General features: G+C 34.7%; 1 protein-coding gene across 1 annotated transcript; it reads left to right on the top strand.

The window, feature by feature from the left end:
* The first annotated feature begins 4,769 nt into the window (after positions 1 to 4,769).
* Positions 4,770 to 12,937, top strand: LOC146748232 (ATP-binding cassette sub-family C member 8-like). Its single transcript, XM_085492049.1, has 7 exons — positions 4,770 to 4,829; positions 5,823 to 6,383; positions 8,585 to 8,818; positions 8,974 to 9,162; positions 11,287 to 11,439; positions 11,725 to 11,874; positions 12,613 to 12,937. Exons 2-7 carry the CDS (start codon positions 5,838 to 5,840, stop codon positions 12,805 to 12,807), a joined length of 1,467 nt encoding a protein of 488 aa, XP_085348175.1. The 5' UTR covers positions 4,770 to 4,829; positions 5,823 to 5,837; the 3' UTR covers positions 12,808 to 12,937.
* Positions 12,938 to 13,195: the final 258 nt, after the last annotated feature.

The raw sequence follows: 13,195 nt of genomic DNA, 5'->3' as shown, positions 1-13,195 counted from the left end.
AGCGAATCGCCTCACCATAGTGATTATCGGCTTACTGACACCCAACTGCGTAATACTGTTCACAATCTCAGAAGTCAATACACATCGTGTGTAAACAATTCCTCGGCAATGTTCGTATAGCCGAAAAAAGTCGACCATAACGAAAAAGGGGCGTGTCATAAATACTGAATGCAGGGCCGTGTTTTTCCGGTTATAAAAGTGAAAGTGGCATAAATCATCATTATGGGCAAGCCAGGGTTTGAAAATAAAAGTTGATAGTAGGCATTTTCAGGCACTTTAAGTGAGCGAATTACGGGATGGATCTCTGCTAGTGGCTCTGGTCTCTGCACTGCATGTGACGTACTTAGGGTCTTCACCGACCATTACTTGCTGTTCAACCCAATATGGGATTTGACCCTTCAAATATAATACTTATTATATACGAACAATTTGTATTGCATAGTATATATGCTGACATTTATACAATTGTAGCCTATGTTAGGGTGTCAATAATTAACAACAGCATCTAAGTCTTTCGCCTACTCCACATACGAGAAATGATGATGACCATGGTTGCCAAAGTAGTTACGCATCAACCTCGCCTTATTCGAATCCATTCGATTTTGAACACATCGTGAACATTATCAGACCCTGTTGCAGATGAGATGGCAACATGGACAATTGTTTTCAATGATTCAAAAAACAAACAAAAAAACAATGAACCAATTCACAAATAAGAGATTGCATTTAATTCCAATAGAACCATTTCAAAAGATAAATGAGCATAGAAATTAACATCATAATACATGTAATACATATTATTATAATATTAGAAAAGAAAACTTTCAGATTATTATCACTAGAACTAAATAAGAACAATAACGTGCAAACATATCACGAACAATTGTCTGTCACATAATATTGGCTTATGATGTTAAAATGGGGATGAAAACACACATGAAAGCAATTTATGGCTACGGAGACCCAGTGTGATCAAGAATTATGAAATGATCTACAAAGAAAAACTAAAAACATTCTCCATGCTTCACGATACCAGCATAATATATATAACGCACTCTGCCAACTCTGACCAATCTGTTTAAAATAAAATTTTTGCTTATCTATATGGTTTTACTAATCAGTGATTTTACTGGGATTTCATAGTAATGTTGGTAGAAAAATATTAATTAAGTAATTAAAACAAATACATTATGAACATGTGAATTAAATAATGGCGTATTTGAAATTTGCGCAATCGAATGTGGACGCGTTAATCCCAAAACGTCAACTATGTGCATAAATTTTGAACTCTGTATCGTTATTTGCATAATTATTTCTCTATATTTATTCTAAAAGATCAATGCAATATATGTTTATCAGCAACTATTCTTTTCATTCATGGTATTTACAGAATTACAGTGTATCCCATCAGTGTTCCCATGTAACGCATCTTTCCCATGAAGTTGACACAACATGATTATTAAACAAAGGCAGAAAATCGTCTAGTTGGGAATGTTTACTTTCCCGTCTATATAAAATTCGACTCATGGATATTTATGTGAACATACTGAAAAGAGTTCCCGTAAACTAGAGTATGACATGAACAGCATACATATATATAAACACATATACGAAGAGACATGATCAATCTCCGAAACAGTACCAAAGTCCCGTTTGGTGGGGTGTGATGGCCTTGACGAGGGCATTTTGTTTGTGTGTCACCAATTATAATAACTCCTTTACGTACTCATTATTCTGTCAACATATTACAGTGTGTCTATACCGACCGCTGATATGACATACGCTGTAATTAAAAATTTTCGGTGTATACCGTATCTAAAACAAGTGTATTAAAAACAAGTGTTCTTTTATATAAAATACTGTACCTGTCGGAAAAAATAAATAATTGGATCAGTGTTCCTCAAAATACGGAAACATCTTGATCATTCTACGTGTATTTTTAGGTCTGCAATCTTATTTGTTTCCCACACTTTCACTGCTAAATATTGTACTTGTCCTCTTAAACCAGGTGGAAATATGAGATCAGCCTGTCTCGCTATTATTATGTGAAAACAATCGTCAGAAAATGTGTATATACAGCCATGTACACGTTCCCAACAACTTAAAACTGGCGTTTTTTGTGAAATTGCAAGTAAACGGAACTGTATTTATAAATCTATGAGAGAAAACGCATCCTTTTTATAAAAAACCTTGCATACATCTCGAAAACACGCCTGACACGACCACAACAACACAGTTGGTTGTTGGTACCAAATAACTATTGATATTCCCATTGCATCATGGATGAAAGAAAATGACAGCCCAACAGTGAACTGAAACAATTCACTCTCAGTAACACTCATCTAAAACTTAAATGCACTTAGGACGTGGTTCTGCTCTGTTGTTATTCAGAACACATATACTTGTATTGGCATATTCGGCACGTACTAGCATTGTCAAATAGTTTTCATACCTTAAATGGTTTGGTAAGCTAGAAGAATAAAGACTTGTGCAGTGCGACATCTCATCCATTTTGAAGGTTGATCATAGAGAAATTTTTTACTCTGAATCATAATGTATATGATTGATGCAATGTGTTATGTTTCCTATAAACTATACCTCAAAATGACTGCACGTCATAGGCGAGATCATGCGTACGTGTATTAGGCCTAACATTATGTTGGATATTGTATTGTGATTTCAAGATTGATAATTATTATACACTAACTGGTAACTTATTGTGAATATATGAATTGTTACTAACATTTTACAATAATAGCTACACAATAGGCCTGTTGCTCAAAGATTTCTCCGAAAAATGAATTTATTTGAGAGTACATTAGTGTACAACATCATCATTGAAATATAATGATCGGTTAAGATATTGGAACAGACACTGAAACATTAACAGGTCTAGTATTATTTCTATACAACTGTACACCTATTGTATAGAATTAATTAGCGGTATTTGTGATATCGTTAACAGCCACATATATATGCATCTCAACAAATGAGTCTCAAAACTAGGTGAAGGGAAGAAACAATTTGTACAGTAGTTTTACCTTTCTGATTTTTTAATGAATCACCCCATACTTAAAAAAGTGACCTAATGGTTTAAAAAGCACAACTGTCTCGGTGGAGTGTCTTCCTCAAAGTTAATACTGCTATATATGGGGATTATTAATGATGGTAGCCATGGTAGTTTATATACTTGTCGCCAATTGCAATTGTTATCAACGTGTTTCAAACCATACTAAGTATCAAAGTAATAGACCATTTTCCGTTCACTGCGATAATCACGCGTTATGCGTGAAATCGAACGTAAAAACAGGACAAAGAAAGGTCATAGCGTTGTAGTGGCGTCAAACATCGCGTGGGATTCGACAAACGCGACAAACAGGGGCATTTCCATATTTAATAATGTGCTGTACACATTTGATGATAGACAATTTCGATTAAGTGAGGGTATTCGAAAGCAATATTCCAATTGCAATTGCGGCAGACGTTCTTTCATGCCTCTCGCGAGATCTCGCAGTTGAACGGAAAATCACCTATTGAGCTGGTATTTTTTGCATTTGTTACTAACAAATACAAAATATTTTCTAAAAAATAATAAATGTGACAGAGTTCCACCCAAGGCTCCTACATACTGAAAAAAACTGACATAGGGCTACCCAAGGTAGATACCAAGTATCAAAATAATTGAGCTATTAGTTTTTAAGAAGAAGTCGAAACACCATTTGTACCAAAAATGACAAAAATAGTCACTATAAATTTTCAAAAAATTAGGGAATTGAAGATTTTGTTACAAAATTAACAAAACCAATAAAGGTAGCCCCTATTGTTAGCACTGTAGACATAGTAGAAGTCATTTAGGCATTTTTATATATTATTATAATAGTTCATCGTAGCTAGTTGCATAATTTTAGGCGGATCAACTTCCAATGAAACAAATTCCGTCTGTACCTATCAAGAAAATACAGAAAAAAATCAAGTCAAACAATTCAGTCGTTTTTGAGAAGAAGTCGCCCACAACCAGGCAGACTTCAGACGCCGCGCACAACATCATCAGTATAGCTCAACGGAACTACGGTCCGTTGAATCAATAATTGACCTATAGTACATGCTGTACTAAAGAGCCATTCACGTATTTGACTAACATTTTTATCAGCAATGGCTGCAAAAAATAATTTTGCATCGCGATGTTTTGAAGGGTCGTCATTGGAACGATTATTACAATTTTGGGGGCAAATTCTTTGAAGAATGTCATCACCTGACGTTTGGAGCCAAGCATTACTTAAAACGCTTGCAATGGCTCCCTACACTGCAAATTATTTGTATTTCAGAATATTGTAATATTGCAAAAGACTGCAATAAATGTTTCATAAATGAAGCAGTTTTGACAGGGTGATTACGAAAAGGTCGTAGTAAAGGACTGGAGCACTCCCTACAAAGAACAGATTTAAATAGCATGTAGTGAGCATAGACCGCGCAATTCCAATCTTTCACGTCACAACCAACATGCAGAATATCTTTCTGTCTAGATAAACATCCCATTTATTGGTTAAATGGGTTATACACTTGGTTTTAAAATCAAAAGAATAACCACTCAATTTATATACTGTTATAAAACAGTACCAGAACATGTTTGACGCAAATATTTCTGTTACTCTGAAATCATATCATCCGTATTTTTAACATCGTCATAGCAACAAACCCGGTGCGTATTTTTGGAATTTATCAGGTATGCTGGTTCGTGACGAACGATTACTGTTACTGCCTTTTATTCACCAATTCTCACACAGGTATCACTATAGTGCTAATTTACTCTTAAAATCCCGTTCGATAAGGTAACGTATCCCTTTATAATCTTGTTAGTCATTTGAGAAACTATAATTTGGGTCACCTGGTCCAAAACACTTGCCAAACATAGTTATGTCACAAATGTAATCTCGTAGGATATGCGATAAATGATTTCTACCGATTATGACAAAATTTCAAAACACGTAATTTCGAATTGATGCACAGAATGGCTATTACCTATGTACCGTTTTTTAGCACAAATGCATACTAAATCACATAAATTTAGTTTTGAATCTATATATAACGATATTGGCGATATTGTAAGTACTATGTGAATTATAATTGAACTGGGCATATTGTCCGAGTATAATGATACTATTTATAAACAATACACTTTTTACAAGGATTATACTTCCTGTCACTTGTGGTATATACGGGGATGGCTGATATTATATGTATACTTGCTATCCGAAGCGCCCCTACAAAACTATTCGTATTTGTTGATTATACAGGCATGTCTGCAAGTGGTGAGCAATTCCAGGCGATACGATTGTTAAACACCATATCTACTTATTTGCGCCGACATACTAACGTATTTGCATGAACACATCTGATAACATATGTCACAACTAGCTAATGGCCTACTGATATAACGCCGCCAGTGTTTTGTATTAGTGCACAAACATGCATAATACATGATATGTAAGCAAGCACATTTTTAATTAATAATTGTAAATTTGTTCACACTATCAACATGTAAATATTGGCACACTGTCAACATTTGCACATGCAAGTGAATTTGTTCACATTGTTTATATTCGCATATGCATGTAAATTTATTCACATTGTGGATGTCACAAACAGCTTCACGAACGTATTGTTATATGGTGTGTTACAGTTTGTTTTGAAAGTTGATTCAAAGTTTTCTTCCTCATCCATCTGACACACTTGAAATGCTTTCTTTTGTTTTGTGTTTTCACAGATTTCACCGATTTTTTTTTACGAGTTATGAATTTCAATAATATTTGTATTCTTTTCAGATATTAATTACAAACATGAATTCCAATGTCACCACAAGCCGTGGCAAGCTCGGTGAAGTTCAATATCTTCAAATAGTAATCCATGCTTCTTTTATTGGAGTAGCGTCTATTATTCTTATTGTTATGAAATACTGCACTAAACTACGTTACTACGACCACAAAACCTTGATACGTTATCCCGGACATAAATTCAAATGGTCAATTTCGGGATTGCTTCTAACAGTGCTATTCTTTAGTGTGGCTGATGGAATCCTTACTGACCTTACTAGAAATGCTACCAGTGATCCATACTTGTACATTCCGCAACTGTTAGCAGTGATCAGTGTAGTACTAAGTTTGGTGTATTACCATCATATGGAGCATTGGAATCGACCTCATCTTGCCTGGTGGATGTTACTTTACTGGGTCATGGCTATTATTGGAGAGCTATTAGCAATATTAAGACTCTCTGAGTATTTAGGAGGATTTAATGGCACTATCATGCGTTTAGACATCAGTATTGTTGTTATTATTTTATATACGTGCTGTGTAGTTGCTGAAATTAATGTTCTCAAAACTAAGGTATGTTTTTCAATATGGTATTGGTAACATTATAATTCGCCAACTATTCGTGTGCAGTCTGGACAGAGACGCTTCGTTAAAAAACAATATCATAGCATCATCATATTAATGCTCATTTACTTTAGATTGATAGTACTTCAGCTTCAAACAGATTTTACTTTCAACAACCCCACCAGCTAATTACTGGGTTAACTCAACTCCCGGGAACGAAATATTAATAAATGTTTAAATAGTAAGCCCTCTCATATAACATAATTGGTTAAAAGCAAAAGAGTCAGTTTCTACTCGAAAAATATGACCGATGCCAGAAATCCGCATTATCTGTAACGCATAATCAATCAATCAATCAATCAATCAATCAATCAATCAATCAATCAATCAATATAGAAATAGATAGGGAGACCAGGTTGACGATGATTGTCAGTCTAAGTACGCACATACGTTACTGCACTAGAATATATTGGGGTCATAAACCAGATGATAAAAGTATGTTACATAATGCTATAGTGGATGTTCAAAAATAATAATAACAAATAATAATAATCATCGTCCGAGAAACTTCAATTTAGCAACAAATAGGCTAGCACTTATGAAGTACATTTGAGGAGTTCTACTGCTAGTAACGTGCATACATTAGATTGAAAGGTTTAACTGTTGTATTGAAATCTGAATGCACCCAGCACCGTGCACTACATGCTGAGCTACAGTAGCAGCAGCGGAATCCAATGAGATAGAGTTGAACAATACTAACACAGGAGATGTGCTCTCTATATCAGTCGTAAAATCTGACATCTGTTACATTTGGAACAATAAACCTTTGGCAAAACGTATGGATTACTGTATTGACTATGTTGGGTCAGAATGAGCTTCGTCTTTCATGTATGTGATAAGCAAACCCGTTGAAAACGTCCTGTTGTGGATTTAATTAATTCATTTGATCGGGTTTGGTAAAAGTGAAAACTCATTGATGGCTTAATATTGACTACATTTAGTATATCAGATTCCCTGAAAATAAACTCACTGTTTGAGAGATTGCAGTTAAGTAATAATATAAATACATTTTTATCTCAGAGATTTCTAACGGGCCAAGTAGCATATAAGGAATCGCCCGGATTGCGCTTAATAATATGCTTAAATATATAAGTAAATGCTGTATTCTCACACATCATTTCATTGTAAGAATATCAAAGATTCAAACATATGTATTTGAAAGAGAAAAAAACTTTATGATATCGTTTTGTGGCTAAAAAATCAGGGCCATCTGCTTTAAATCACATAACTGAATAATAACTGAATAAAAACTGTATAATGTTTGTATTTCAACACACAACTTAGCTAACATAAAAAAAAACGAAAGGGAAATATTTATTAAAAATCACTGTATAACGATATAGAAAATATTTATTATACATAATAATACCAAAATGTCAAAAAAATTTATGGATATATTCACAAGAGGGCAGCATAAGAGATTGTTAAAATATTCTATCGAAATCACTATAAGTCAAAGTATTATAAACTATATTAATAATAATTCCGAATGACATATTTAAATATTTTCTAGTGCACCCTTATTGTAAATTGTAAGTCACAGCAATATTCGTGCTACTCACAATGTCATTTGGTATTTTCCCCATTTTTCACTTTTATACCGCATAATCAACTGGTGATCAACATAAACACCCGGTTAAATAATAAAGTTATTCATTGATTTATCCCATATGCGCAATATGCTATGCCTTATAACCATGTAACTATTACAATCTACATTCATGAAGGCATATTTCGAAATATTATGTTGATATCTGATGACTTTAAATAAAAAAATCAGATAATTAGATAAAGTAAAAATAAAATACATAACCGTAAATTATATTGTTTGGACATGAGGTCATAACTTGACAGACAACAATGAATGAGAACTTACCCCGTATGCGCATTGATTTGAACAAAGTCTCGAACAGTAATCGACAACATATGCTGTATGTATATTTATCGCTAATTCAAAGACTAGACATATTCTGTAGGAGTACATTTTCATTTAAACATGGGCATATGCCTACGTTTGTAAAAGTTAAGCACATTTGAACAATCACCGGTAAATATATTTAATATTTTTCACAATTTTGAACTGATCTCTCTAACAGGTAAAACGAAAATAAAAGTATATTGTTATAGGTAAATTATCATATAATTTACAGATATCCAGTGGATCTTCACGTGGCAGAATTCCACCCGATTTACAGAAAAAGAGATTATTTTACATGAGACCTTACACAAACTACCTTTCAGACCTATCTGTATGGTGGGCCAACTGGTTAGTCAAATTAGCGCACAGGCAAACGATTGAAGCAGAGGATTTGGGTTGTTTACCACAATATATTGAAGGGAAACGTCTACTACACGTATTTAACAAAATTTACAGGCGTGAACAGGTAATATGAGTTTTGTATTATTTGTATGTAACTAGCATGGTTTGTAGGGGAGGATGTAAATGCCAGATTTAGATTCAATGTCAAGTTAATGGGATTCTTTGATTTTGTTATACAACACAGAACTGCTCTATAATAATAATTTTGATTTTTGACAGGAAAGATGTGCTAAAAAGAATAGCAATCCTTCACTATGGAGGGTATACTGGCACATTCACTATTCCAAGATAATTTCGTCAACTTTATCAAGACTTGTATATACATTACTTAACTTTGCTAGCCCATTCTGCATTGGCGGAATCGTGACATATTCTACACAATATTATTTTAATGATTTAAAGCAATATGTAAGTACAAATCAAATACTAGTATAGTGTTTATATATCGGGCCTTTTCTTAAAATCATGCGCAATTTGGTTGCATGCTGCCCTCTATGTTTTATCACGCTGTATACGTTCGTTTTCATCGTACGGGTCACGCCTATGAATTATAGGAAAGATATGGGCCGTTGCTCTCAAAATTAGTCCGGCTATTCAAATAGTTTCCCATCTGATATGGTCTAAGTGTATCAGAGGGCATTAGTTTGCTCTATAATGGCTGGATATAATGTGTGGGTTGACTGGATTGCAATATCAAGCATGAGCTGGCTGGTTTTTATTTCTTATCACTTTGTCATGAATCTTGGCGGATTAATACATTTCGGCAGATATAGCGTGCTTCAAAACATGGCGGCCTCCTATGTAGGAGTTGTATTGTTGTTCATTTCCAATAATTAGTTTTCACTTGAAGAGTGCTAGCATACACAAGATTTATAAGCCATGCATGTGTTCATGTATGTAGGCCAGTACTTGTATTTAAAATTAGGGCTAGTAAGGTTCCAATCAGTCCTGTATTTAGTTTTTATCTGAGTGAAATATAAATATGTTTTTGTGTGATTGTATACAGTGACTGATTATTTCAGTTAGTTTTTTTTTTTCAATGTCAAGTCTGAGATGATTGTGTTGCTATGTGTCTTAATTGGAATCTGTTAATTTAGTGATGCCATGTTATCCAGACAGTTCTTTGAACATTTAGCTGTTATGTGTTATAACAACATTTGTTCATATGAGTCAGCTGTCAATGTTTCGACACAGACCTACATATGTGATACATGGTACAGGCTATTTAATTAGTCCCCGTTTGGACGAAGTCCGAAAACGGGGACTATTAAAACGGTCTTCATGCGTCCGTGTGTCCGTCCGGAGCCGTATCTCAGAATCCCTTGGACCGATTCTGTTCATTCTTTGCATGTGCCTAGTACTTTATGTGGGACATATGCACATGCATTGGTTTAGCGATTCGATTCAAAATGGCCGACTGGCAGCCATCTTGTTTTTTGAAAATGTTGTATTTTGGACATGCTTTGTCAGTTTTCATTCAAACTTGGTACATAGATTATACATGTTAGGATACATGTCCATGATGATTTATTTCACAATTGGATCAAAGATGGCCGACTGGCAGCCATCTTGTTTTTTGAAAATGTCGTATTTTGGACATGTTTGTCAGTTTTCATTCAAATTTAGTACATAGATCATACATGTTAGGATACATGTCCCCGACCGTCCGTGAGTTCTTGAGTCTGTCCGTCCGACCGTCCGTGTGTCCGTCAGTCCGTGCGTCAGTCTATCCAACGTCATATTTCAGAATCCTGTGGACCGATTCCGTTCATTCTTTGCATGTGCCTAGTACCTTATGTGGGACATATGCACATGCAGTGGTTTAGCGATTCGATTCAAAATAGCCGACTGGCAGCCATCTTGTTTTTTGAAAATGTTGTATTTTGGACATGCTTTGTCAGTTGTCATTCAAACTTGGTACATAGATTATACATGTTAGGATACATGTCCATGACGATTTATTTTGCAATTGGATCAAAGATGGTCGACTGACAGGCATCTTGTTTTTTTATGCGGTATCTTGGACGTGCTCTGTCAGTTTTCATTCAAATTTGGCACATACATGTACGTTATACAGGTTAGGATGCATGTCCATGACAATTTGTTTCAAAATCTGGTCAAGGATGGCCGATTGTCAGCCATCTGACTTTTTGGCCTTACTACTATATTTCCACAATTTATGTACCATTTTCATTCGTATTTGGCACATAAATCATACATATCAGTGTGTTTCATAATCAGATCACAGATGGCTGAATAACGGCTGTTTTTATTTTGGCCATATTACTATGACACGAAGCACGTGTTTTGATGTAAATAAACAATATGTTGTATACGCCACTTGGAACTCAAGTTTCAAGGACACGCTCGCGACAACCCCCTCCGCTTTAATATGACGAGCACAAAGAGAACTTAACGGGGACTGTGTCATTTTCAATGACTTGTTTACTTCTTTTTTTACTAAAACTAGTGATATATATTGAAATATTACAGTTCGATATAAAAAGTTAATTAAATGGTGTTATTTTTTAGAATTCCCCATTTGTTACCATTGAGGAGTTCTTCACTAACGGTTTTATTCTTGTGTTGGTGGCCAGTATTAGTATTCTAATGAAAGCTGTACTATGGGCGCATTCATTTGGCGATTCCGTCGATATTGGCATTTCTTTAAACTCAGCTATTCAGGTAATTGTAATACATATATATCAAAATAAATATTTATTAAGATAGGCATTTCTATAATTATGTATGTTATCAAAAACGTTCAGCTGAAACATTTCGAATGTGGTCAGATATCACAAGAAAAGTACTGCACATTAGACCACGTGTTACCTAAAAAAATTCACACACAGTTATTCGGAATATATTTCCACATACAAATTACCTCATTTTGGAATATAAACATCAGTGTTGGGTATGAATAAATTACATGCATTTTTTTACACATAGCACAAGTTTTTTTTCCAACAGAATCATGTATATGAGAAAACTCTACGATTATCATCACAGTCGACAGATGAATTATCTGTTGGACAAACCGTCAATCATATAGCGGTTGATGGAGCTGCAGTTCAGTGGTTCTTCATATATTTCGGCTTCATGGTTTGTAATCCTATTCAAGTAAGTGGGGGAATAAATATAATCCAGTTGAATTACTTTATCCATGGAAGATAATAGAAGCGTAGAGAGGACAAGTTTTAATCCAGATTTATTGATCCGTTTGTTTTCAATCGTTTTCGCCATTGCGATTTTGTTTTCAACACGTCATCGCTTCCATTTATTAATTAACTTAATAAAACAGGTTGGACTCACGATTATTGGGATTGAAAAAAAGGTAGTATACATGCGCAGATTGATTCGCATGATGTTATAGGCCATTGACAAGGCCTGAACCTTGAAACGAAATAATTTCTAGCGTTAGTAGACGACATGGTAGGACCATGTGTTAATAGGTCAGAGGTTGCAACACTTTATGTTCGATTTTTTCCTTTCCGAGTTCCTTTGCATATTTTATAATGAGTAAATTTAAATAATTCGGATTGGTATCATCCTCTTGAGGTTTTAAAAAAAATATAAATCGACCCTTCCTATGTATGTGATAAAAAGACAATCTCCCGGTAATCATTATTTGTGTGATGTTATCTTAAACTAGTTATTCCCAGTATAGAGTACAGCTTGAGGGGATACGACCGCTATGCGTAGAGACACTCGTATATGATGGTGTCACATCGTTCGGCCGAGAATACCGGAGGATTATATATAGTTACCTCGGGTCGGGTTTTATATCCAAGAAGATTCCTCGCACTTGTACTTTATCTGATACTAAAACAATATTGACCTTTTAATTCATCTACGCAGGCAATTATTGTTTGTGTTTGGCTATTCAATTCAATGGGAATATCAGGAGTGATTGGAGCATCTATTGTTGTTCTGGCAGTGCCATTTTTATTAGGATTTGGTGATATGCAAGGGAAGTCTCATCGCAGAAGTTTGGCAAGTACTAAAAAGGGTTTAAATCTATGCAAGCATGTGTTAGTGGAGCCAGATCTCTAAACAAACTTTTGAGCGGATTTTTGACCCTTTTGTTTTCACTTTTTCTAAAATTCTTCTCACTTAAATGAATCAAGGACGATCCTTCTTAACACATATAATTAAAGTAGGTGGTAAAATGATGTACAAGAACGGTTTTTGCATCTATACTTGTACAACAAATTACCGCAAAATCCCAGACTGTTGTTCCTTTCCCCGCGGCAGCATCACAATAGAATGATTTGAACCAAATGACTTCCCAAACCAACGAAAAGAAATAAATACATTCGGAAAATATCACAAGTGGTGAATTCGCTAGTGAGCTAGTTTTTGGATTTAACTATAATCTATAATTTAATACGATTATTCTAGTTAAAAACCAACCAAACTGACTGTAGTGAATACGATTTTT

Source organism: Saccoglossus kowalevskii, chromosome 2 (assembly GCF_978046115.1).
Source record: "Saccoglossus kowalevskii chromosome 2, keSacKowa6.1, whole genome shotgun sequence".
In the NCBI taxonomy this organism is placed as follows: domain Eukaryota; kingdom Metazoa; phylum Hemichordata; class Enteropneusta; family Harrimaniidae; genus Saccoglossus; species Saccoglossus kowalevskii.
This window is presented reverse-complemented; position numbering and strand designations above follow the sequence as displayed.